Source organism: Trachypithecus francoisi, unplaced genomic scaffold (assembly GCF_009764315.1).
Source record: "Trachypithecus francoisi isolate TF-2019V2 unplaced genomic scaffold, Tfra_2.0 Lachesis_group1, whole genome shotgun sequence".
NCBI lineage: Eukaryota > Metazoa > Chordata > Mammalia > Primates > Cercopithecidae > Trachypithecus > Trachypithecus francoisi.
In genome coordinates this window covers 21,890,004-21,914,369 of record NW_022681454.1, presented here as the reverse complement: position 1 = coordinate 21,914,369, position 24,366 = coordinate 21,890,004, and the positions used below count along the sequence as shown (strand labels likewise).

The window sequence follows — 24,366 nt, the reverse complement described above, 5'->3', positions numbered from 1 at the left end:
TTCAACCTAAAAGAGTTGCTATGAACTGAATAGTGTTCCTCCAAAATTCATATGTTGAATTTCTAACCCACAATACCTTAGAATATGACTATATTTGAAGATAGGGCTTTTAGAGAGGGAACTAAGTTAAAAGGAGACCACTAGGATGGGGCACTAATCAAATATGAGTGGTATACTTATAAGACGAGGAAGAGACAGCAGGGATGCAGGCATTGGACAAAGGCCATGTGAGGACAGCGAGAAGGTGGACGTCTGCCAGCCACAGAGACAGGCCTTCTGAGAAAACAAGCCTGCTAGTGCCGTGGTCTTGGACTTTCAGCCTCCAGAGCTGTAAGAAAATAAATTTCAATTGCTTAAGATTCCCAGTTCGTGGTATCTCGCTAAAGCAGCCCTAGAAGACTAATTCAGCACTCAAACGAACTACTCAAAGGTCATGGTTTGTGTTCCCTTCAGTTAAAGGAATATGATGAAATGGAGTCTTAGCTTCTACTAAATGAATCAAGAACCCAAGAAGAGAACAAGAGGAAAGAAACAAAGAAGAGGAAAGGAAGAAAAAGCAAAGGAAAACTGAAGCTGGGTGAGGAACCTCCTGCAGTCCTAGAGACTGAGAAAAGGATGCGCTTGTTTCCCCGGACAAGACACAGCACAGGTGAGGGAGCAAGCACAGTGATGCCTTAGCACCTCTCCAAGGAGGCCTGCAAAGGCAAACAGAGTTTGTATTCATATCTTAATGCTGCTGTAAAAAATCACTACACACTTGGTGACGACAGACAATTCAAATGTATTCTTTCATAGTTGTAGAGCCCAGAAGTCTGAAATCAGGATATTGGCGGGGTTGGATACTTCTGCAGTCACTGAAGTAAGAATTTATCCCATGCCTCTTTTCCACCTGTGCTGCAATTCTTGGCATTTCTTGGCTGCTTGATGCGTCACTCCATTCTCTGCTGTTGTCTTCTGATGTCCTTCCCCCTTGTGTTTCTGTGTCTTCTTTTTTTCTTTGTCTCATAAGGGATACTTATTGAATTTAGGGCTCCTTCTAAATCCAGGGTAATTTAATCTCGAGATCTTTATCTTAATTATATCTGCAAAACTCCTATTTCCAAAGAAAGTCACTTTCGTGGAGATCAAGGGTTAAGACAGACATATCTTATGGGGGTCGCTGTTCAAACAACTACAGACCTCAACAAATGGAAGCTAGGGTAAATGGCTAAATGCCTACAGGACAGAGAAAGTGAATGAACTAAAGAACACAGCATCACCTGCATCTAAGATACTAGAGTATTTCTTACCAGTGGGCCACACAAATGTCTGTAAGAAAAAGAATCAACTCTAGCCAGGCTCACACCTGTAATCCCAGCACTTTGGGAGCCTGAGGCGGATGGATCACTTGAGATTGGGAGTTCAAGACCAGCCTGGCCAACATGGAGAAACCCCGTCTCTACTAAAAACACAAAATTAGCTGAGGTGGTGGTGCATGCCTGTAGTCCCAGCTACTCGAGAAACTGAGGCAGGAGAATCGCTTGAACCCAGGAGGCAAAGGTTGCAGTGAGCCAAGATGACGCCATTGCACTCCAGCCTGGGCAAAAAGAGGGAAACTCCGTTTCAGAAATAAAAAGAAAGAAAGAAAGAAAAGAAAAAGAATCAACTCTAAATATCTACCAAAATCAGAGCGTGTAATGCCACCTTAAGAACTTTCCATTTTGTTACCTCTCCAGAAACTAGGTCAGAAACCATGGTAAACAGGCAGAAATAAAAGGGGGCAGAGAAAGAACCACGGCCTTGCTCCCTCTTCCAATAGAGCTAAGAAAGACTTAATTCTAAATTCAATTTGGAATTTTAACTACTTCATAGTCAGACTATTATAAGCATCAAAATGAGACAGTATTTTGCAACTTAAAGTGTTGCAAAAAGTATGCATCAGCCAAGATCCCAGCAGGAAACAGACAGCACTCAGACTGGGTCATTGAGGAAAGCTTAAAAAAACACTGTTCACGATGGTGTGAGCAGGGTTCAAGGAAAGCAATAAGGGATGTTGCAGTACCTCAGGGCTTGAAACAGCGGAAGTCACTGCTGCCCATGAAGGGGCTGGGGTAGAATTGATTTCCAAAACCTGCAGAGAGCAGCTGTTTGCCAAAGGCTGCCTACCAGGAGAGGAGGCCTTAGTTGGAGGGACACAGTCAACCCACTGCAGTCCAGCAGGAAGGAAACCAGCAGGATAAGACTTTGGTTTCTTTCTCCTCCCATTTACCTTCCTGTCTCTTGCTAATGTTTCTCATTGATGAAGTCCAAATGGAAGACAAAGGGCAAGGGAACCCATTGATGCTAACCCACATGAGTTGGCCCAGAGCAAGGACAAGTCGAGAATGGATATGGATAGGCAAATAGAAAATATCCAGTACAAAATAAAATTTAACATGACCAGAGAAATAGAACCTACCTCCGTTTTCTTCTAAATGGAAGGGAAGAGTTATCCCCACTAAGCAAGCATAAAGGGATATTGGGAAACAGAAACATAGTTCCTTTTATAAGTGTTTCCTAAAAGTCTCATTTGTTGACTGAACTGGTATAATACAGAAAAGAATGTGATTATAATTTAACTACTGACCTGGTAATTTAGAGAAGTGATAAATTCTTACAGGAATATATCCGTCTTGGTTCTGGGACTTGTTCTTCTGGGCTCCAGCCTTGCACTGGTGTTTATTTTTTTATGATCTTTTGCTACAAAGACTTCTCAAACTCCCTCTTCATTTATTTTCGTTCTGTTTGAGACAGGCAGCTTTTGTCATAGCTGCCTTTGCCTCTGCTATTCTACAGCAATTATTCTTTTATCTTTCAATTAAGCCTCTTTGCATTCAGTCTTTTATGCATTGAATCATGCTATCTAGTGAAAGACACTTCGCTCTGTCTTTGCAACAAAACCTCGACTCTTCTTTCCATCCATCAGAGCATTGCATCGCTCTATGTTGGTTTCAGCTTCTGATTGTCACTCTGGTAATCTGAGCTCCATTTGGAAGGATGGAATGGTATAGTGGAAAGAAAACATCATGATAGTAATAGTAGCTATCATTTATTGAGCCCTTATAATGCGGTAAGCACTTTGCTAAGCACTTTACATGCTTCATAACTACTCATGTTCCCTCCCTTCCATTTAAATATAAGGAATGTGAAGTTTCCTTGAGTTCAAGGATTTAGAGAAGGTCATAGATCTAGCAGTTGGCAGAACTAAAATTGTAAGTCAGATGTGACTGAACAAAGTCTGTGCTCTCCAGCCCTTCAGTCAATATTTTCTATACATTAGAAAATGTATGGTAAGCTCTGTAGCTTACTATCTCTGTGACCTTAGGAAATTCACTCAACCTCTCTGTGCCTCAGCCTCCGCATATGTAAAATGAGAATGAGAATAACACCTGGTCTTCCGGTTTGGCAAAGTTATTGAGAAAATTTATTGAATTTAAAACTGACTAGCTGGGAGGCAGTATATAAATGTTATTGTTAATTAACAGTTTTTATATCTTCTACACTAGGCCATATTTGCTCATGGGCTTCCTCCCCTTAGAATAGATCTCAGAGTAACTAGTCCTTGAGGGAACCCACCCTTATCTAGCTAGCCTACCAAAGACTGCAGTCCTGTTTTCTTTTTCTAGACTAGCTGGTGGCCTGGGTGCAATGCCTCGCCAGCCCAGTGATCTCTCAGACCCGTGGGTGTGCCCACTGAATCTTGCCCATACATTTCTGTGTTTCTTCTAATGCGTGTAGTCTGTCATGACTCTGGGCTCTAAGAACCTTGAGAAGGACATTCATCCTGTTCCAGAGCTTTTGGGCAGGAGAGAATGGCTCCTGTATAAAAATGTACTGCAAAATCTGTCCCCAAGGGCAGCAAGTATTTTTCTCAGTAGACGTTTTTTCTGTTTCTCTTTTTTAAAAAAATAAAATAAAATTGTCTTATTACATAACTGTAGGACAAGAGTTCAAACATTAATGTTTAAAATGCAAAAGGTGCCCTACATTCAAACCTCTGTTGCCCAGAAGAAGCACCCTTTGCAACACTTAAATCCTTTAACTCTTTCATCCCTCTGCTATATGACCATTACAAAGTTCTATTGATCTATAACTTCTTGGTGACGTCATCTGAAGCATAAAATACCCCAAGAAATCTCAACTCCTAGGAATCCACCTGGCTTGATTCCAAAAGCAAAAGAATTCAAGAATTTTATAAGCACTAACTCAATTTTCACTATTTTCTGATCATTCACAAGTCAAAGATTTTCTTTGTACAAACAATTAAGCACAAAAATTGACTCCCTGAATCTATTCTATGAATTAGGCATGGTAGATTGATTCTGTTTGTCAGTTAGATATGAACATCTTATTTAAAATAATTCCATTTTGATATATGTTTTCTAGAATACACATGTAAATTTTACAATCGTGGAAATGGGCTAATTCTGTCCTCTCTTGACTAATGAATATCACAGGCATTAGGAGCAATTGTATTTTTTATCATTTCAACTAATATTTATGAAGCACTACAGTGCTGCAGATACTGAGGTATAATTCTGAGGTTTAAATTCTAGTTTCTATTTCTCAAGAGAAGAAAGAAGGGCTGGGAGCAGGTAGATTGGAAAAACTGTACTTTGAAGAGATATTGGTTATACCCTGATATTAGCACCTGAAAAAATTATTCTAAACCCATCAACTAACGAGGCAAGAATTCCTGACTTGCTAAGCAGGAATGTGGGTTTGTGGAGTTTTTTCTGTAATTCCAAAAACATTTTTACATCTTCCACTCACTAATTCACCCTGGACAACTTTACTTCTTTGAGTCTGTGTCCTCCTCTATAAAAAGAGAATAATTATCTCCACCTTGCAAGGTTTTTGTAAGGACGTGTGTGCAATGTCCAGCATAGTGACCGGCAAGTAAGAGTTGCTTTTTATTAAAGGCAGCTATTGTTGTTATTATTATTCTCATCATTACCATGATGGCAAGCTTTTTCTACATGCGATTTTTATGTTTTCAAATATCTCATTAAACTTGCAGTATATTTCGATCCATGTGATAGATCCAAATGCATTTAATGACAGGCTATGTCACAAGGCAACTCTGGTATAGTTTTTGTCTTTTAGAAGAATGCTGTTCAGAATCAATGTATCATAGAAATTAAAAGCCCAACTTGAGGCATTATTGTGTCATAGTCCATTGCTTGAGAACAGAGCCACCCATTCTCTACCGACAGGTCTGCGCTTGATACAGACGGGTTGCACTAGATTTGTATGTGCTATAAGTTTTGTTATACTTGAAATGGTTAATTAGAAGAGGTAGGGGAATCTGAAATGTCACAGCAAGTTCCTCTTGGCCCACTGTCACGTTTCATGAATTCTTTTGCTGAACCCATTTGGATTAAGCAGTGACCCAATCCAAACAAATTGCTTTTGTGCCTCTTATCTCCTATACCTATTTATGTTCCAATACATCTGCATGGTGTGGCTCAGTAAGATCCATTAAGTCCATGGGCAGTGTTTACGGCTAATTTTTTTCTTCTTTGAGGCTCTGATCTCTCACAACAATGTGATAGAAAACTACTGTGCAAGAGTAAGTAAAATACTTTTTTAGAAGAAAGGGAAAGAAGAAGTATAACATATGCAATTTCAAACTGGGAATTCTCAGAGCAACCTTATGGATGAGAGACAATCATTTCTTGTAGATTTTAGGTAAAGATATAATTTACCTTTATTTGCAGACACAAAACTCTGAGAAAACATTACTTGCCATCAATGCCTCTGGCTTTAAAAATATTTATGAGGTTGAAATAGCTACCTGGAGGCAGACATTTCATTTCAATGTCATAGGTCAGGCACATTGGCTAACACCCCAGATAATATTGGTGTACCTTCAAATTTTAAAATAATATTTATACCATTTATTTATTTATTCATATATATTCATATATAGAGCACCCATCCTGAAGTATCTGGGACACTGAACAAGGTTTACATAAATCTGACTGTTTTTTCCTCTGGGCCATTTGGCTCAGTCTGGTAGACGATAAATATTCAATAATACTTTACAATGACAAAGCATCTTTTATGCAAACATCTCTAAGCACATTATTCACTAATATTACAATCTCCTTTTTAACCTCCTGGTAAAGTCACGGAAACTAATTGACTTTCTTCAAGGTCCTAGCACAAATTGTTTATTTAGTAGATTAGAGTCCAGGTGTCCCGATTCCAGTTATAACTAAAGAGAGAAACAAACAAATAAACACATTTTTTAGGTGCTTAAGCTGAGGACCTACACTAAATATTTCTAAATTGAATCTATTAGGCAAGACGTCTTCCTTAAAGATGTTAAATGTTGTGATGCATCCAACTGAATTTTATAACTTTTGTTCTCATTTGCCTAAGGCCAGTTACCATTTTCAGAGCCCCAAGAATGACCTAGTTTAATTGAATCCTGTTTCAAACACTTAAACTTTCACACTCTAGTCAAATTGGGTTTCTAAATAGAAATTAAAGTTGGAACAAGAAAATAAAACTTTTCGTGGAAAGGTGCTGTTGACGTAAGAGCAGAGCTGTACCGGAATATTCAAGCAAATGAGAAAGCTGAACAGTTACTGTGAGATTTGGGCAAGTCTCAATGAGTTAATGCTACCCAAGCAAAAGGAAATATTTTTGATTATTTATTTTACTTCTTCCCTCAAATATTAAATAATGCAGGTTAAATATAGATCATTAATAAAATATCAAAAAATTGCATATTTTTAAATCACCCACAATTTTGTCTGTGACACCTCTAGAAACACACTACACAAACCTACCTCCAAGCTCAGGGAGCATAACTGACTGAGCCCAGCCACTGAGCACTGAAACATGTCACAGCATGTCTACTGACACCACAGCTCCCCAGGCTGATCTCAGTCGATGCTGAGCGTGGCAAAGCTAAGAAAGTAGGCCTGTTCCTGGAGAATGTGCGACGCTTCTGACAGGTGACTGTGGATCAAGGACTCTCCAAAGATCTTGATGAACTTCCCATTGAATTGCACTGTAGTCTAAATGGTTCACCCCAACTCCCTTTCTTCCTTTCCTCTCTCCTTCACTTGTCAGACACGCATGATAGCCTTTCCTGGCTCCCTCCCCATTTTCTCTCAAGGCCATTTTCCTGAATAAATGTCTTGCACATTCAATATCATCTTGGTATCTATTTCTCAGAGGATCCAAACTAACATACCACCTGATGGCAATAATGATGAAGATGATGAGAAGGATGATGGTGATGTTAATAACGGTGGTGGTAATAGTGGTGATAAAAATTGTGATGATTTATTAAAGTCCTGTTTTTAAAAGCCAAGGCCTGTGTTAAGAGATTGTCTAAATTGTTTTATGCTGCACCGCCAATTAACTGCAATAAATTTCCAATAGGTTTTATTCACCTGAGAAAAGTAAGCCCTAAACAAGGACAAGACCATATTACTTTTGAATATAAGCAGTCAAATTTGAAATTTTGGTTTTCTTGTTTGAAATTTTGGTTTTCAATAGAGTGTAGAATCACTGGTACTAAAAACCACCACTTTATATTACCTCTCTATATTAGTATTTTGCAGTATAATCATCTGGTCGTTTTTCTGGACAGTTATTCTATAATTATAGTTAACTCAAAATGACAGAAGTAATAAGTAAAGCCTATTTTGCAGGAAACTGAACTGTGATCTTATTTTGGGTTTTGTCAATGTTTTTTTCCTTAGATTTGGGGGAAATCTTTGCCTCTTGGTTACATGGGTATTACATAGATAATGGTGGGAGTTGAGCTTCTAGAGTACCCATCACCCAAATATTGAAGATTGTACCCAGTAGGTGATTTTTTAACCCTTATCCCACCTCACCTCCCAGAAATATAATTTTTACTTGAAGCTTTTGGTTCTTCTAAAATTTGCAGTTATCAACTTCACTTGATTGTATAGACCTAATGCAATCATTCAAATACTATGAGTAAACTTATTCTAATAAAGTATTTTCAGATTTGTATCACATATATCAAGAGCCACTATATCAACTCTATAGTTTGGAGGAATTTTTCCAGACCATTAAAACAGACAAAGGTCAAGCAAATAAGCCAAGGCCAAGCAACTTAGACAATTGAGATCATTAAAGCATCTAAAATAACAATGCCTAGTCTCCAGTTTTAGAATTTATTGACACTATTAAATAGACGACTTAATAATAAACCAATGGGCTTTTTCAAAATGAAACAATTGGTACAATGAAATGCACTTAAAAAGATTTACATCCCATAGCATATTTGTAAGAAGGAACATTGGCTTGGAACTTGTAGCAGCTTATTAAATTAGAATAGAACTCTCTGGTGGCAGCAATGCCATTTAGGATACTTTGAGGTTCCTTTGACTCAAAAATAAATTGACTTTCCTGAAGGTACCTCGGGAATTATTGGGTCGGTCTTTAGTCCTGGCAGATTTCTTCTGCTGTATCAATATGGCTCCCTGAATGCAGTTTTCTGAAATTTTCATGCTAAACACTGATAAGGGTAGCTACATATGCTTGCTGCTATGTATCTATTGGCAACATAAAGAAGGGTTCCATCAGCAATGATCAAGAAGACCTAATTAGATTTGCTTGAAAACCTGGTTTTACTCTGTCAAAATACATTTAAAAACCACCAGATTGGCTGGGCGCGGTGGCTCACGCTTGTAATCCCAGCACTTTGGGAGGCCGAGGCGGGCGGATCACGAGGTCAGGAGGTCGAGACCATCCTGGCTAACACGGTGAAATCCCGTCTCTACTAAAAATACAAAAAATTAGCCGGGCGAGGTGGCGGGTGCCTGTAGTCCCAGCTACTCGGGAGGCTGAGGCAGGAGAATGGCGTAAACCCAGGAGGCGGAGCTTGCAGTGAGCCGAGATCGCGCCACTGCACTCCAGCCTGGGCGACAGAGCGAGACTCCATCTTAAAAAAACAAACAAACAAACAAACAAACAAACAAAAAAAAAACACCAGATTAGAAACGTTCTAAAGTTATTTCTAGTCATTCTAAGGTTCTGTAAGAATGTCAGTTCTATGTGGGTTTCCCATGAGACTTTTCAATTCTTCTACAGAACTTAATCCAGGCATTGCAACCTTGCTCATCTTTGCTTCTCTTCTTGTTTCCCTCTACCACCCTCTTTCAAGCATTATCTTTCATTATGACTTTCACCGTCAGCTTTGGTAACTCCCAGAAAATCCAACCTGAAATGGAGACAGAAATTTTCGGTTGCCTCCCAGACAATTTTCTATAAATACCTTAAGGAATCTCAAATCCAAATTGAAGCTGTTAAATTTCTACCACACAACCTCCAAGTCTGCTCCTTCTCTAGTGCGTTTTACTTCTCTTCATGGCATCCTCAGTCAGCCAGTTACCAAAACCATAATCACAAAAGTCACCTTAGTCTTCCTCCTGTTTCTTTTATGCCCTAAATTGCATTCATGAACATATCCTTTTGATTTTCCCTCAATGTTTCTTTACTCTTTTTTTCTCCTTTCTGTTCCTGCCACCCAAATTCAGGTCTTCATCATCATCTGCCTCATCTATGGCAATAACCTGACAACTTTTCCCAAGCTCCATATCTCCTTCTTTTGGTTTATTCTCCATACTGCCACCAAAACTCTTTCAAATATACAGACCTGACTGTATTACACCCTTTGAGTAAGTATATTTTATGGTTGTCACATAGCTAATGCACATGATACTAACACTAATTCCTTAGCCTAGTATTCTGTGTGTGTCACAACATAAAGCTTCAGGTTCTGCCATTAACTCTGTCATCAGAAAACACAGCCTATGGCAGGCTTTACCAAAGCATGAGCAATCTACAAAACAATCATATAGGCACTTACAAAAAGTATAAATTCCTGGCCCTCACCTGTTAATACTATTATTATAGTCTCATATGAGGCCCCCAAATCTACATTTTAACTAGAACTAGAACTCTAAGTGATTCTAATACGTCCTAAAGTATTAGAATTCTAACCCATGTACCTACTTAACTGTACGTGACTACACCACTCCAAAAATACAATAGAAATATTCATACTTGTATGTCTCATGTCAAAATATTTTTTCTGCTGATATGCCCTTTCTTGTTTCTTTTCCTGAAAACAAAACAAAATAAAACAGAAAACATGTCTTCATAAAACCCAACTTAGATACCCCAAGTAATCTCACACACTTTATTCTTTTTTTTTCTTTTTTTTTCTTTTTTTTGAGATAAAGTCTCTCTCTGTTGACCAGGCTGGAGGCCGGAGTGCAATGGCATGATCTTGGCTCGCTGCAACCTCCACCTCCCAGGTTCACTTGATTCTCCTGCCTCAGCCCCCCAAGTAGCTGGGATTACAGGTGCACACCACCATACCTGGCCAATTGTTTTCTGCATTTTTAATAGAGATGGGGTTTCGCTATGTTAAACAGACTGGTCTCGAACTCCTGACCTCGTGATCTGCCTGCCTCAGCCTCCCAAAGTGCTGGGATTATAGGTGTGAGCCACCTCCTCTGGCCTCACACACTTCATTCTTATTTCCCCATCCTGCCCACCTTTGCTGCAAAACACCCTTTTGTCTGTGCTACCGTTGGAGGTGTCACATCCTGCTGTAGTCATGTACCTGCCTCTCTCCCCACCCAGAAGGTTGAATTCAAGCGATCATTTTGTTCACCTTTATACTCCCAGGCTCTAGTGCCCGCAGTAGATAAATTTCTAATTGGGATTAACTACTAGCTATATAAAAAATAAAATGTAATTTAATTATTCATTTTATGCTAGGGAAGCCAGGTCTCCAAATACAACATGAGACAGCACTTTAAATTCCAGAGAACTTAATCCAGATATTGCAATCTTGATCGTCTTTACAGATGCAGATCTTTGGGGTAGAACTTTTCTGAATCTTCTTACATAATTTTCTCCAAGCATGAGAAAAGTCATTATCAGCAACAAGCCAACCACATCAAAGCTTTAGTATGGTTGTATCTGGTCTTTATTTCAGCCATGGAAAGAGTACGAGGATGACCCTAAGGGGGATATTTGGCCTCTGCTGTATAATGTCTATGCTGAGAACCTCTCAGTTCTCCCTTCATCAAACCACTTGGGAGCAAGAATTTATGTGTGCCTACATTTGCCAAGTTCTCAGCACTATAAGGAACCAAATGATGCACTAGAGTCCCCATTACCTCCATCACTGTATCCTGCTCTTCACACAAACACAACAGGGGAATGAGCAAAGCCCCTTTGTAATATTTCACCCTGTGAAAGAGCCTTAGTCTCCCACACTGTTGCAGAGTGGCTGACATGCAGCCCTAACCTGGGTCTGCAATCTAGTCCTGGATAATAACTTACAAGATAAATGAAGTAATGGACCATCAAGAGAAAATGTTGCTTTCCCAAAGATCCCCAAGTATGCATCTGCATGATGGACTACGATGACTCCAAGGAAGATTATTGTCTTTAGAGTAAATAATATGCTTTTTTCCCCAAGTCTCAAAGCCTGTATTTAAATGATTATTCATAGGTGTTGTGGGAGACGTTAAGGCTGAGCTTGGCAATTCCCAATGTAAAAATGGGTAATGTTTCAAAAAACCTTGCTTATGAGTCACCTGCCCAGAAACTCACCATTGCCTCTTACATTATGTTTCAAATTCCCAGACCAGCCCCCAAATCTATTTATCCTCATTACACACCTGAAGAGCATTTAGTGACACCTACCCCCATTTACAGCATTGTTCCATTTGGGAAAATGTCCCCTCAGTTCCCAGTCAAGTGGCATGCAAACACAATTCTACCTGCATTTGGAGGGGCATGGGGCATGAAGAAATATGAAATAATGAGAGGTGAATTTGATCATACATTCCTAGCAATCGGAATTCTGTTCATCTTATACATACGTTTTTAAATACCTATCTCTAAATGATTGTTGTTCACTAGGAGCAAAGAATTGCAGCCTTCGCTATGAAGAGAGAGATTTTCAGAGTTTGGAAGTGGCTCCTACCCTCTCTTTGTTACCTTGATGAAATACAAACATGATTACGAGAGGATTTGACATTGAATCCCAAACTTCCAACCTCTTGTCTGTATGTTCCATTTCCCCTTTAACTCCATTAAGTGCATATTGTGATTAATATACATTTTAAATGGGTTTTAAATGGGTGCATCATAGGAAATATTTTCCTATTTTGAAGTAATTTAAAGCCAAATAAATTCACAGTTTTGAAATATAAAACAAGCTCATTCAGATTTTTAAAAAAATTTTTTTTCTATTATTAAAATGTAAAGGATTTTTTAAATCTCATTTATTTTGTCAATTGGTTCTGCTTAACATTCTTCAGCCCAGTCCACTCTCAATTATCCACGCTAAGGAAGGGGGATCAGTGGCCTGGATAATCTAAAACAGCAGACGATTTTAAAAGCCCTTGTATTTGGCCTGGGCATACTTTACAATCAAATTCTGATTAGCCACGCTAATGAAAGGAACAGCAGGCACCTTGAGAAAGATCCAAAGCCAATACAGATCTGTTTATCTGGTTGAGGGTGCCCCAAGGAAGAGGGCCACATAGCGGAGCAGAAGGAAAACAACAGGACCCCAACTACTGCTGACGGCACCACCCACGACATGGAAAATACAAACACACTGCTCCAATAGTCATATCAGCACTTCTTATGATGTTAGTCCTCTTTAGATACATGGAGTTACGCTCAAACGCCCCCAGGTGAAAAGGCATATTATCCATGCTGTTCCAAATTGTTAATAGAATGTTTGTTCATCTATACTAAAAACCTCTTTTAGGGGTTCCCTTTGCCCCATCAGTCACCAAGTCCTTTACTACCACTGCCGAGTTCACAGTAACACACTTGGGAGAGTAGCATAAAAGATGAAAGAGACAGTGTGCTGGAGTAGCTCAAGCTCCAGCCTAGAAATGAGAAAGGCTGGATTTTTGTCACCTTTTGATCTCTGTTGATGCCAATAGTCATGTATATTCAAGCAAAGGGAACAGCATATGCAAAGGTACAGAGGCATCAAGGTCATGGCACATTTAGCAAATAACATATGATTTATTTTGGTCAGAAAGTAGGATACAAATAGAGAAAAAGCAAGAGTGAAACTGGAGTTGTAGTCAGAGAGAAAATTGCAGGGTTTTTTCTGCTATGCAAGAAGTTCAGAAATTATACTGTAGAAGGTCAGAAGACATTCCAAGTTTTTAAATAGTTGTTGTGATTTATGAACAGTTAAAATTTGCACCCCTTTGTTCTATGCATTTGATACTCATGAACACATTTATATTTACAATGATCCCAAGATAAGCACTATCACCACTCTCATTTTACAAATGAGGAAACTGAGACCTGCAAAGCTTAGGTATCTTCCACGATCATTTAATTGGTAAGTGGTGGAGTCAGGGTTTAAATCTAGTCTGTTTGATTTCAGAGCTCATCCTCTCTCTCAGAAAATGGAATAATGTAGTCAGAATTGTAAAAGACCATGCTAGAAGTAATATGCAGGAGAAACTGGAGGAGAGTGGAGAGGAGAGAAGGAGACTTTAAGAAGTTAAGAAATGCTAAGTTCCAGAAGTAAAGGAAAGGTAGTAGCAATGAAGAAGATGGGTATAATCAAGAGGTTTAGAGGAGATAGAATAAAACGTAATTGGTAAAATAAAGGAATGAGTAAGAGAAATAGTCTGGCATATTCCTGGTTGGGCACTTGTGTGACGGTCTAATAATTTTTAAAGATTCATTTAACCTTGTGCATCAGTGAACTTAGCTAGGAAGCAAGCAACCCCTACCAGATGGGCAAGCCAAGGAAGGAATAGCACAACTAACACCTTTTCAAGGCTGGCACATATTTGTTAAAGTAAACAAATATCTCTTAACTGACTAATTTAGTAGTAACAAAAAAATTCATGTATGACTATGTGGTCCAAGAGATAGAACCCATACACCAAACAAATAATTAAGATACAGTTATTTTTATCTGGTTTCTCGAGGTTAAACATATTGACTCACATTTAGCTTTCTGTGTAACATCCTTGTGCACTGTAGAAAGACAGATAAGGGAGAGAGGGAACAGGAAGAGGAGAAAGGATGAAGAGAAATGTTATAGCTTATCAAGATATTTCTAAGTGTGTTAAGAAAACCACAACCATTTACAGAATGCTCTTATCAGAGAAATAAGTGTATATGTACATGTAAGTCTGTGAATACATAGGAAAATACTGAAAATACATATTCTAAAATTTTAAATATCTATTGGCTGATTATTTTATTTTTGGCTTGTTTGTATCTTTTAAATGTTCTAAAATTATCTTGTATTCCTTTCATAATACAAAAAACATTTCTAAACATATGTGATTAACATCCACTCTACTCAGAACCTTGCTGATACAAAAGAATATACAGCCAGACACAGTGGCTCATGCCTGTAATCCCAGCACTTTAGGAGGCCAACGCAGGTGGATCACTTGAGGTCAGGAGTTTAAGACCAGCCTGGCCAACACGGTGAAATCTTGTCTCTACTAAAAATACAAAAATTAGTCAGACCTCGTGGCGGGTGCCTTAATCCCAGCTACGCAGGAGACTCACTTTAACCCGGGAGGCAGAGGTTGTGGTGAGCCCAGATTGTGCCACTTCACTCCAGCCTGGGCAACAGAGTGAGACTCTATCTCAAAATAAATAAATAAATGTTTCAAAAAAAGAAGAATCTACAAACAGGCAGACCAACTCTTATAAACAACTTACATAGACACATAGAGAGGGCAGCAGATACCTTTCAGCACTGCCCATGAAGCCAGCTGAGGTCCTGGAAAACTTGGTAGCAGAATGTGTGTTCAGAAATTGAGGAAGGTAATAAATTATGAAAAATGCAAATGGATTGGATCAGCTGACCTCAAAAGCAGATGCCAAGACATGTGTCCTTTCTCGGCCATAGTCACCTCCCCCTACTATGACTCTTCTCACAGTATCTGAATATTTTGCTTTCTCTTGGTATACTGTCTGAAATTCCATCAATTCCACATTAGCTCATTTTCTTAGTCCTTTCTGGCTGGTGTAACAGAATGCTGTGGGCTTACCAGCTTATAAAGAACAGAAATGTTTCAACTCCAACTTATGAGTGAGAACATGTGGTGTTTGGTTTTCTGCTCCTGTGTTAGTTTGCTGAGGATGATGGTTTCCAGCTTCATCCAGGTCCCTGAAAAGGACATGAACTCATCTTTGTTGTGGCTGCATAATATTCCATGGTGTGTATGTGCCACATTTTCTTTATCCAGTCTATCATTGGTGGGCATTTGGGTTGGTTCCAAGACTTTGTTTTTGTAAATAGTGCTGCAATAAACATACATGTGCATGTGTCTTTACAGTAGAATGATTTATAATCCTTTGGGTATATACCCAGTAATGGGATTGCTGGGTTAAATGGTATTTCTGGTTCTAGATCCTTTCAGGAATCACCATGCTGTCTTCAGAGAGGGGAATATCACACACCAGGGTCTGTTGGGGGGTGTGGGGGCAGGGGAGGGAGAGTATTAGGACAAATACCTAATGCATGCAGGGCTTAAAACCTAGATGACAGGTTGATAGTTGCAGCAAACCACCATGGTGCATGTATAGCTATGTAACAAACCTGCACATTAAGCACATGTATCCCAGAACTTAAAGTAAAATTTTTAAAAAAAGAAAAGAAATTTATTCCTCACAGTTCTAGAGGCTGGAAGTCTAAGATCAAGGTGCCACTACAGTCAAGTTCTGGTGAAGGTGCCTTCCTGGTTGATAGATGGCTGACTTCTTTCTGCATTCCCACATGGCTGGGATCTCTTTTATTTAATATAAGGCAGAATTCCCATTCGTGAGGGCTCTGCCTTCTTGACTGTATTAGTCTGCTTTCATGCTGCTGATAAAGACATACCCGAGACTGGGTAATTTATGAAGAAAAAGAAGTTTAATGGACTCACAGTTTTACATGGCTGGGAAGGCCTCACAATCATGACAAAAGGTGAAAGGCATGTCTTACATGGTGGCGAGAGAATGAGAACCAAGTGAAAACGGAAACTCCTTATCAAACCACCAATCTTGTGAGACTTATTCATTACAATGAGAACAGTATGGGGGAAACTCCCCCATGATTCAGTTATCTCCTATCAGGTCCCTCACACAACATGTGGGAATTATGGGATCTCCAATTCAAGATAAGATTTGGGTGGGGACACAACCAAACCATATCACTGATTAATCACCCCCCAAAGGCCCCACCTCCAAATACCATCACATAAGGGAATTATGGTTTCAACTTATGAATTTGAGGGGAACATACACATTTAGCCTATAGCACTCATCTTCTTTATTAAAAAACACAGGACTAGAAGAAGTTGGATATATTAGTGATGACAAGGAGGATGATAATGGTAAAAGCGGGGAAATTCATTCATTAACTTTGAATAGTACCTCATGATTTATGACGCACTTTCTTTTTTTTCCCCTGAGACGAAGTCTCGCTCTGTCACCCAGGCTGGAGTGCAGTGGCATGATCTCGGCTCACTGCAAGCTGTGCCTTGTGGATTCACACCATTCTCCTGCCTCAGCCTCCCAAGTAGCTGGGACTACAGGTGGCTGCCACCACACCCGGCTAACTTTTTGTATTTTTAGTAGAGACGGAGTTTCACCATGTTAGCCAGGATGGTCTCCATCTCCTGACCTCATGATCCACCCGCCTCGGCCTCCCAAAGTGCTGGGATTACAGGCGTGAGCCACTGCGCCCAGCGGAGGCACTTTCAAATATTAATGCATGTTAATAAAGACTTCCACATAAGTTAATATTATATTAAAGTCTCCACTTGTGTTAATAAAGATTTCCAGTTCAAGGTATTTAATTCCTTTTCTTCTCACAATCTCATTGAAATAACAGTAAATAAGAGAAGGAATCCACAACTGAGCTGAAAAGAAACAACCAAAAAAGGTCCCAACAGAACAAAACATTTACTAAAGTACTTTTCTGGGCCAACCAATTCGGAGAGAAGACCAGGCCTCAGAGCAATCATTATGGTAATTAAAGGATTATCTATCTTACAGCTGGCTTGATGGGTTTTTCTTCTCTATAAACAGGGTCATTTGTTCTGTCTTTACCCCATGTTGAAGTCCTAAGAAATGCTTCATAAAAGTGAAAGGTGCGACTGGGGAGAACTCCCATCATGGGTACTGAGGCCATAGAAAAAAAGTAGAACAGACTCTAGAGCTAAAAATATGAACTTGAAAGGTTGTGCAGAAAGGAAACACAAAAGTTAAAATCAAGCACACTCTTCCTGAAAGTCCCTGCTATATGGCAGTTATCAAGGTCTGAATTTTGGCTGTCTCCACTCACGCCCATAGTCTTTTGTGAGATGACTGACTGTCAATAGATCCCACCGACTTATACAGAACTCTGTTTTTTAAAGAGCCATCCCTGACTCAGTTCATAGAACTATCTAACTTCAAAGGAAGCCTAAATCAGTTACTGATATTAATCAACATAATCATTCATTCATAAACATCATAAGGCATTTGACAAAAAACAAGTAACCCAAAAGATAAGGACCAAAATTCTTTATTTGATACACACAAAAAAGAAAGAGAAATTAATTTTAAAAGTTTTTATTGTAAATTGGTCATTCATAATTGTGTATATTTACACGGTATGAAGTGGTGTTCTTATTTATGAATATGAATTTTAAAAATTAAATCAAGCTAGCTAACATATTCATCACCGTAAATACTTAACATTTTTATGGTGGGATCATTTGAAATCTACTTTCTTAACAATTTTGAAATGTACTGTGTTATTAACTATATTCACTACCCCATGCAATAGATCTCAAAAATATTTTTTTTCTCCTCTCTGACTGAGGTGTTTTACCCTCTGATCATTATCCCCAAGATTGCCTCCACCTGCTAGCTATGTCACCACTATTCTGTTCTGTGCTTCTATGAGTTTGATTGTTTTAGATTCTACATGTAAGTGAGCACATGCAGTATTTGTCTTTCTGTGCCTGTGTTATTTCACTTAGCATAATGTCCTCCAGGCTTATCCACATTGTCTCAAAGGACAGAATTTCCTTTTTTTTTAAGGCTGAATAGTTTTTCATTGTGTATGTATTCCACATATTCTTTATCCATTCATCTGTTTATAGACACTTAGATGGATTCCAATATAGATATTGTGTTGCTGAAATGAATATGGAAATACAGACTTCTCTTTTACAAACTGATTCAAATCTTTGGGGTAAATATCCAGATGTGAGATTGCTGGATCAGGAACTTAATTTTTTAAATTAGCACTATTAAAGAGATTTGAGAGGTGACAACATACAGAAAATAAAACATGACTTCCTGAAACAGAAGCAGTTAAATAATTCATTCCTAAAATTAGAAATATGGTTGCCAAAAATAAATATTCAATAGAGGAGTTGAAAAATAGAATGAATTCAGCTAAAGTCCAAACACAGTTAAAGTATTGTCATTTGGAAGAAAAAGTTGAAGAAATAAACCTAGATCCAAACCAGCACAAAATGTAAGAAAAAGGTCTCCAACATTCATCCAATGAAATTATTTAAAAAGAGAGAGAGAGATCAGCATTAGTAATTTGCAAGTGAGAAATTGGAGACTTAGAGAAGTTAAATAATTAAACTCTCTAGCAGTCTATAAACAGAGTCCAATATATTTTAGATGTGTCCCCCCTCCTAAGTCCAAGGCTGAAATTCAATCAATACATCTAAATGTGGCCTCAGTAGTTGTGTATGGCTGACGTCCACTCTGACCAGTCTAATCCAAACATCAGTCTAGTCTATGCCTACTGTTTACAGTTGGCATCTGATTGATGAGCATGGGAGTATATTTGTTGATTAATATTTGAATATCATCCCTCTCTAAGCCTATACACTTCCAACGATGCCTACATAATCAATTTCATAGTACAATGAAAAAGGAGGGCAATATTTGATATTTTTGTGAATTTCAAATTTGAAACTGGGGGAAAGAAATAAGAATGGTTTCTGTCATGTCAACTTTTAAGCTATGATAAATTTTGTGAGTAAATGCCCACATCTCTGCTCCCTGTTTCCTTATATACCAAGAAATAAATGACCATGCTTTAAGTCTCCTTCCCTTCCTTCTTTCTTAGGTGGTCCAGACAAGCAGCATATCTGTCTGGATATTCCTCTTCTAGAAGAGTACCAAGGGCAGCCAAGAGATCAAGTCTCAGACTGAGATGCTTAATCCATGGGATTTAGGAGAAAATAGAGATGAAGACACACAGTTAAAAATCTGTTGAGTGAAAAAAACAATCAGGAAGTGGTCTTAGAGAAATATGGGGCTTGTGCTGACATTTACAATGAGTAGATGAAGTGTGTCTCCAGCTCAGGTTTGTATGAATCAGTTGAGTTTTTTTTTTTTTTTAAAGGATCAAAGAAAAACCAGCCTATATAGAAATACCGTAAACTCAAAACCAAAAATTACAGCTGTCATGTTCTTTTTCCAATTTTTAAGTGCACACACACACACACACACACACAAATATCTTAACTACAAGAATCCACCTTTAACATACCATGGCAAATAGAGATGGCCAAAGTCTGAGGGAACCCCTAATTTCTGACAACATAAAACCAAAGTCAAACTTAAAATCAACTGTTGTATTAGATTAACATCAAGGATTCACAATGGCATTCATAAAACTGAGGCCTTTGACTCCTTAAAACCACAAACTCAGATCCCACTAGGAAGCATTAACACAGTAGTTTAGAATATGCTTAGGATTTGTGGGATTTTGCAAAGCATGTTCACTCCTTAAGAGCCTTCCCTGAAATCATCAGGAGTTAGAAACTCTTAAGAACTGTAGAATTGGGTCCTCAGTGTCATTTTCATAGCTCCTCTGTGGTCTGTCATCGAAGTAAATAAAGTGCCATGGAGCTACCTGATGTTTTTGCGCCTCACATTCCCTCCAGCCAAACACAGAGGACAGAGTCAGCTTCATGAGGAGTTAAAAATCATGGGAATTTTTCTCTACTTAAAAGTATTGCAGGAGACTCACTTCTGTATGTATGATGATTTTTTGCACTTTCTTCCCTGCCTCTTAGTCTAACAAATACATTTTATAGGTTTTACACGGTTCTTTACAACTCACCTAAAACACATAATTTTCCTCCTGCTTATACCATTTATTTATTATTTACTTATTGGATTTATATTGTGCTTTCCTCCAAAAGGCTCAAGGCACCATGCAGTCAACTCTAATATAATAAACATTAAACTCTTCCTTAGGACCATAAACAGAGAAATAGCCAGAGGAGAGGAAGAAAGGATCTGAACAAGGACAGGACAAAGGAAAGGCGTGATTCCAGCAACATACTCAACCAAGTAGCCAATATGTTAGGAGACCTGGATATGTTAGGAGACCTGGTGATAAGGCCCAGTCCCTGCCCCTCTCAGTGGGCCCCACCTGCAAAGACCCTGACAGTATTTTCTATATGGAGAAAAAATATCTCCATTCTTGCAGTGAGAGTGAGGGAGGGTACGCTAGTTATTCTTCAGGGATTTCAAGAGAATATCTGAAAACAAATATACCTATACAGACAACTGTATTTTGAACAGAGTGGAAAGAGAGACAGTAGAAAGAGATACATGGTAATGTTTTATAACAAGTATTCAAAGTGTTAGATTTTTTTTTTTTTTTTACAAATACAATTCAGGCTCAGTCCTCAGTTCTGCTGAGTGTCTCCTGACTTCCAAAGGATCTGCACACCTTCAGAGGCCAGGGCAGCACAAAACTGCAAAGATTATCAGAATCAAAAAGAGACAGGCTGTTCTTGGCTTTTCAATCCAAGCCATGCTGATTTGATAAAGCCACCAGTGAACTTCCTGCACTGTAATCCAGTCAATGGTGGGAGAAATGGTTAAAGAGTAACTCTCCTGGCAACTGATGGTGAACTAGTCAAGCATGAGCAAGGAGGGAACATATTCTAACTAGCAGTCAAAACAAGAAATGACCATTCCCACTAAATGGAGTCAACAATGTAACTCTCCTTCTCTCAGAGTGCAAGAGAATACAGCCAGGAGAAAGAAAAATAATAATAGTATTGGCATTAATATTAGTATTTGGTGAGCACTACATGCTGGCACTCCTATACCACAGTTACATATGCTCACCTCTTTAGTCCCTAGAACAAATCTACAGAGTGAGCATGACTATGTTTCAAATTTCACAAATAAGGAAACAGAGGCTTAAACACATTATTTGCCCAAAGTCACTCTGCTGGTAAGTGCTTGAGCTAAAATTCAGACACAGCACGAAAGGATCAGGAAGAGATCCTAGGGTGGAAAACAAGCAAACATGCAAAAGTTATTCTGTGAGTTGACAAAGAGAGCAGACGGATGGCTCTTGGCAGAGCATGCTGGATCAAGTACCCTACCTAGTAACTATAGATAGAAAGTTAATAGCAGGTTAGAGGCCACAAATAAAGACCTCAAAATATGGCAGAAGCAAGCCCAAGTCAAAAGAACATAAAACAAACTGGCTCCAACTAGACAGAAGAGATGCAACAGTATCATGATCTCTTCACATGAGATCATGTGAAGACAGGAGCTCCGAATGGGCCCGTTAAAGTTACTTCCAGGTCCTAAGTGGGCAGGAACTAAAAGTTGGTAGCTGAAACCCACTCTATTGTCTTGTACAACTAATTGCATGTTTATGTCAAGTTAACTGTAGAGTGCCACAGTGAATCATCCTTTGTTATCCTTTTGTGATCCTCCCAGATACAAATAACATGCATCGAGTAATTACTAAATGCCAAGCACTTAACATACATTACCTTATTTAAACCTCATAGCTGTGCTACACAGGAGACACCATAATAATCTCCGTCTTACAGGCGAGGAGGCACAGAGAAGATGAGTCGTTTGGTCAAAGTCACAAATCTAATAAACGGAGAGATCGAATCCAAGTCTAAAGAGTCTTCCCCCAAAACTCATCTTAATAATCATCAATGCTTTGTTGCTTCTGGCATCTGATTCTGTTTACGCCATTCTGGTGCTCTACCATGCTTTCTCTGTTTTTCTGACCTCTCTTTTGAGAAGGAAACTAACCAAGATCATTGCTTTTGTTTTTATTCCTAGAGGGTCAGCCTATTCGGTCACCCTCTACGACAAAGTGGAAATTATCTGGAAGAAGACGAAAGATCCCATGTAGCGGGAAAGGTGGCATGGAATCTCAGCCAACTAGGACATTGTCAGACGTTTTTTTAAAAGAGCCTGGTATCACAGATCATATATGTGCGATAATATACATAATCCCCCAGTGGGAGATGTCTTCTACGTGACAGTTATCACAACTGTGTGGTAGAGATTCCTCCTTCCCATTCTAGAGGATGAGGAAATAGCAACTGAAGCTGGGAATCCCAAGCAGCATGGGTTGTACCAGGATCAACTTGTTCTGTGCCTTTGTCTAGAAAGATCTCCCCATATTCAAATGGCCCTCTCCTCCTCATACCTTAAGTTTAGATGAAATGATGCTAGTTCACAAAGATCCTCCTTGATGACCCACCCTGAAGAACTGGTTTTCACATGACCCTTTCCCACAACATCCTATTCTCACCATAGCACTTACCATAGCAGTCATTATTTCATTGATTGATTGACTTGTTTTTCTTGGTGTATAAGTTTTCTAGGGGTGCTGTAACAAAGTGTCACAAAATGAAAGTCTTAAACAACAGAAATGTATTCTCTCACGGTTCTAGAGGCTGGAGTTCCAAAATCAAGGTGTCAGCAGGCTCATGTCCCACCGAGACTCTAGGTAAATCCCTCTTACCTCTAAGTTTGGTGGCGACTATTGCTCCTTAGCTTACTGTAACATTCCAATCTCTCTCTCACACATGTAGTGCTCTCCTTGTCTCTTTATCCAAATTTTCTTCTTTCAAATTTCCAAATTTCCAGTGTCCAAATTTCCTTCTTCTTAGGACACCAGTCATACTGGATTGCATATCTGCCCTACTCCAATATGATCTCATCTTAACTTGGCTAATTACATCCTCCAGTGGCCAGTTCTGGCTTCTAGAACTGTAAGACGACAAATTTATGTTGTTTAAGCCCCGGAGTTTATGGTATTTTATTACAGCAATCCTAGGAAGCTACTACAATAACTCACTTTGCTTTGTTTAATGTAGGGTTTCACATACTTACTTGACCAAATAAATATTTTCTCCATGGTAGCTATTAACAATCTCTAATTCCCTGCAGAGGGGGGAAGGGGGACATACGTGTTTTAGAAAAGTAAAGTTAATCTTCCTGTTTCACAGATGAAGAAACTGAGACTCAAGGAGGACAAAGAATTCACACACTCGTGTGTGGTAGGATAAGGTCTAGAACTGGGGCTCCACAGCCACTCTGGATGCTCTTTGCCATTTGCTTCAATTCACTTCTCAGCTGCCCCAGGAAATATGGTGGCATACAAGATTAGGCTTGGCTCGGCACTCACTGAGAATAGAGCAGGGAACTTTTCCCAATTAATGAAGGGCTCTTTGAAAAAATCGACCCAATATTTTTCCAGCCAGTAGAAAAAATGATTCTCCTTTGTAGAGGAGTTGGAGCAAATGGGTTCTAGAAATCAACGATAAAAGCAGCTGGTCTAATGTAAACTGATGTCTCAGCTGAGTTTGGACTGACTGAAAATCCAGCCACAGCTTAGTTTTCACCTCTTCATCCCTCCACCCTTCCTTGTGCCTAAAGAAAGAGACAAGAGAATGTGAACCCCTACCCCTGACATGTTTGAAAAGGGAAACAAATTCATTGATAACATTGTGGACTGTTCAATTCTTTGCTTCTTTTCTTTTTGCCTCCTTACCCCACCATCTTCCTCAGGTACACAGAACACACCAAAAATAAAGCATTCCCACCCCAGTGAAGGGGAGAGTGTCCCCTACCTTCTATTTGATAAGCTGCAGTGGCTGCCGCCCATCCAAATCCCACAGGGAAAGCCATGGTTTAAGAAACTGTCTACTGGGATCCTCAGCTGCCAGAAGCAGAGCACCCTTTGGCCAGAGGAGCCAGGCAATTGTGCAAACAGAAAATGAGCTCTCACCCCAGATTGGAGCCTCAGAATGCAAATATTTATGCAAACAAGAAGGAAGCAGGGGCAAAGGACACTTGACTGCCACAGCCTTGATAAGAATTCAAGACACTTTGTACAAGGCCATCAATTATACTTTCTTCCCCCAGCACTCCCTGATTCTTAACAGAGTTGATAACCCTGGGTGCTAAGTCCCTGATTTGGCAGGGCACCCATTTACCTGATGTTTTGCCTTTTAAAGTAACATTAACGTTGTT

At 39.1% G+C, this 24,366-nt stretch overlaps 1 protein-coding gene across 1 annotated transcript in view; it reads right to left on the bottom strand.

Annotated features, from left to right (window-relative positions):
• Nucleotides 1-24,123, bottom strand: part of LOC117085211 (cytosolic beta-glucosidase) — a 122,473-nt gene extending 98,350 nt beyond the window's left edge. Inside the window, exon 1 of the mRNA XM_033213893.1 lies at nt 23,964-24,123. Coding sequence (XP_033069784.1) covers nt 23,964-24,021 — 58 coding nt within the window. The 5' untranslated portion in view covers nt 24,022-24,123. The remainder of the gene's footprint in view (nt 1-23,963) is intronic.
• Nucleotides 24,124-24,366: the final 243 nt, after the last annotated feature.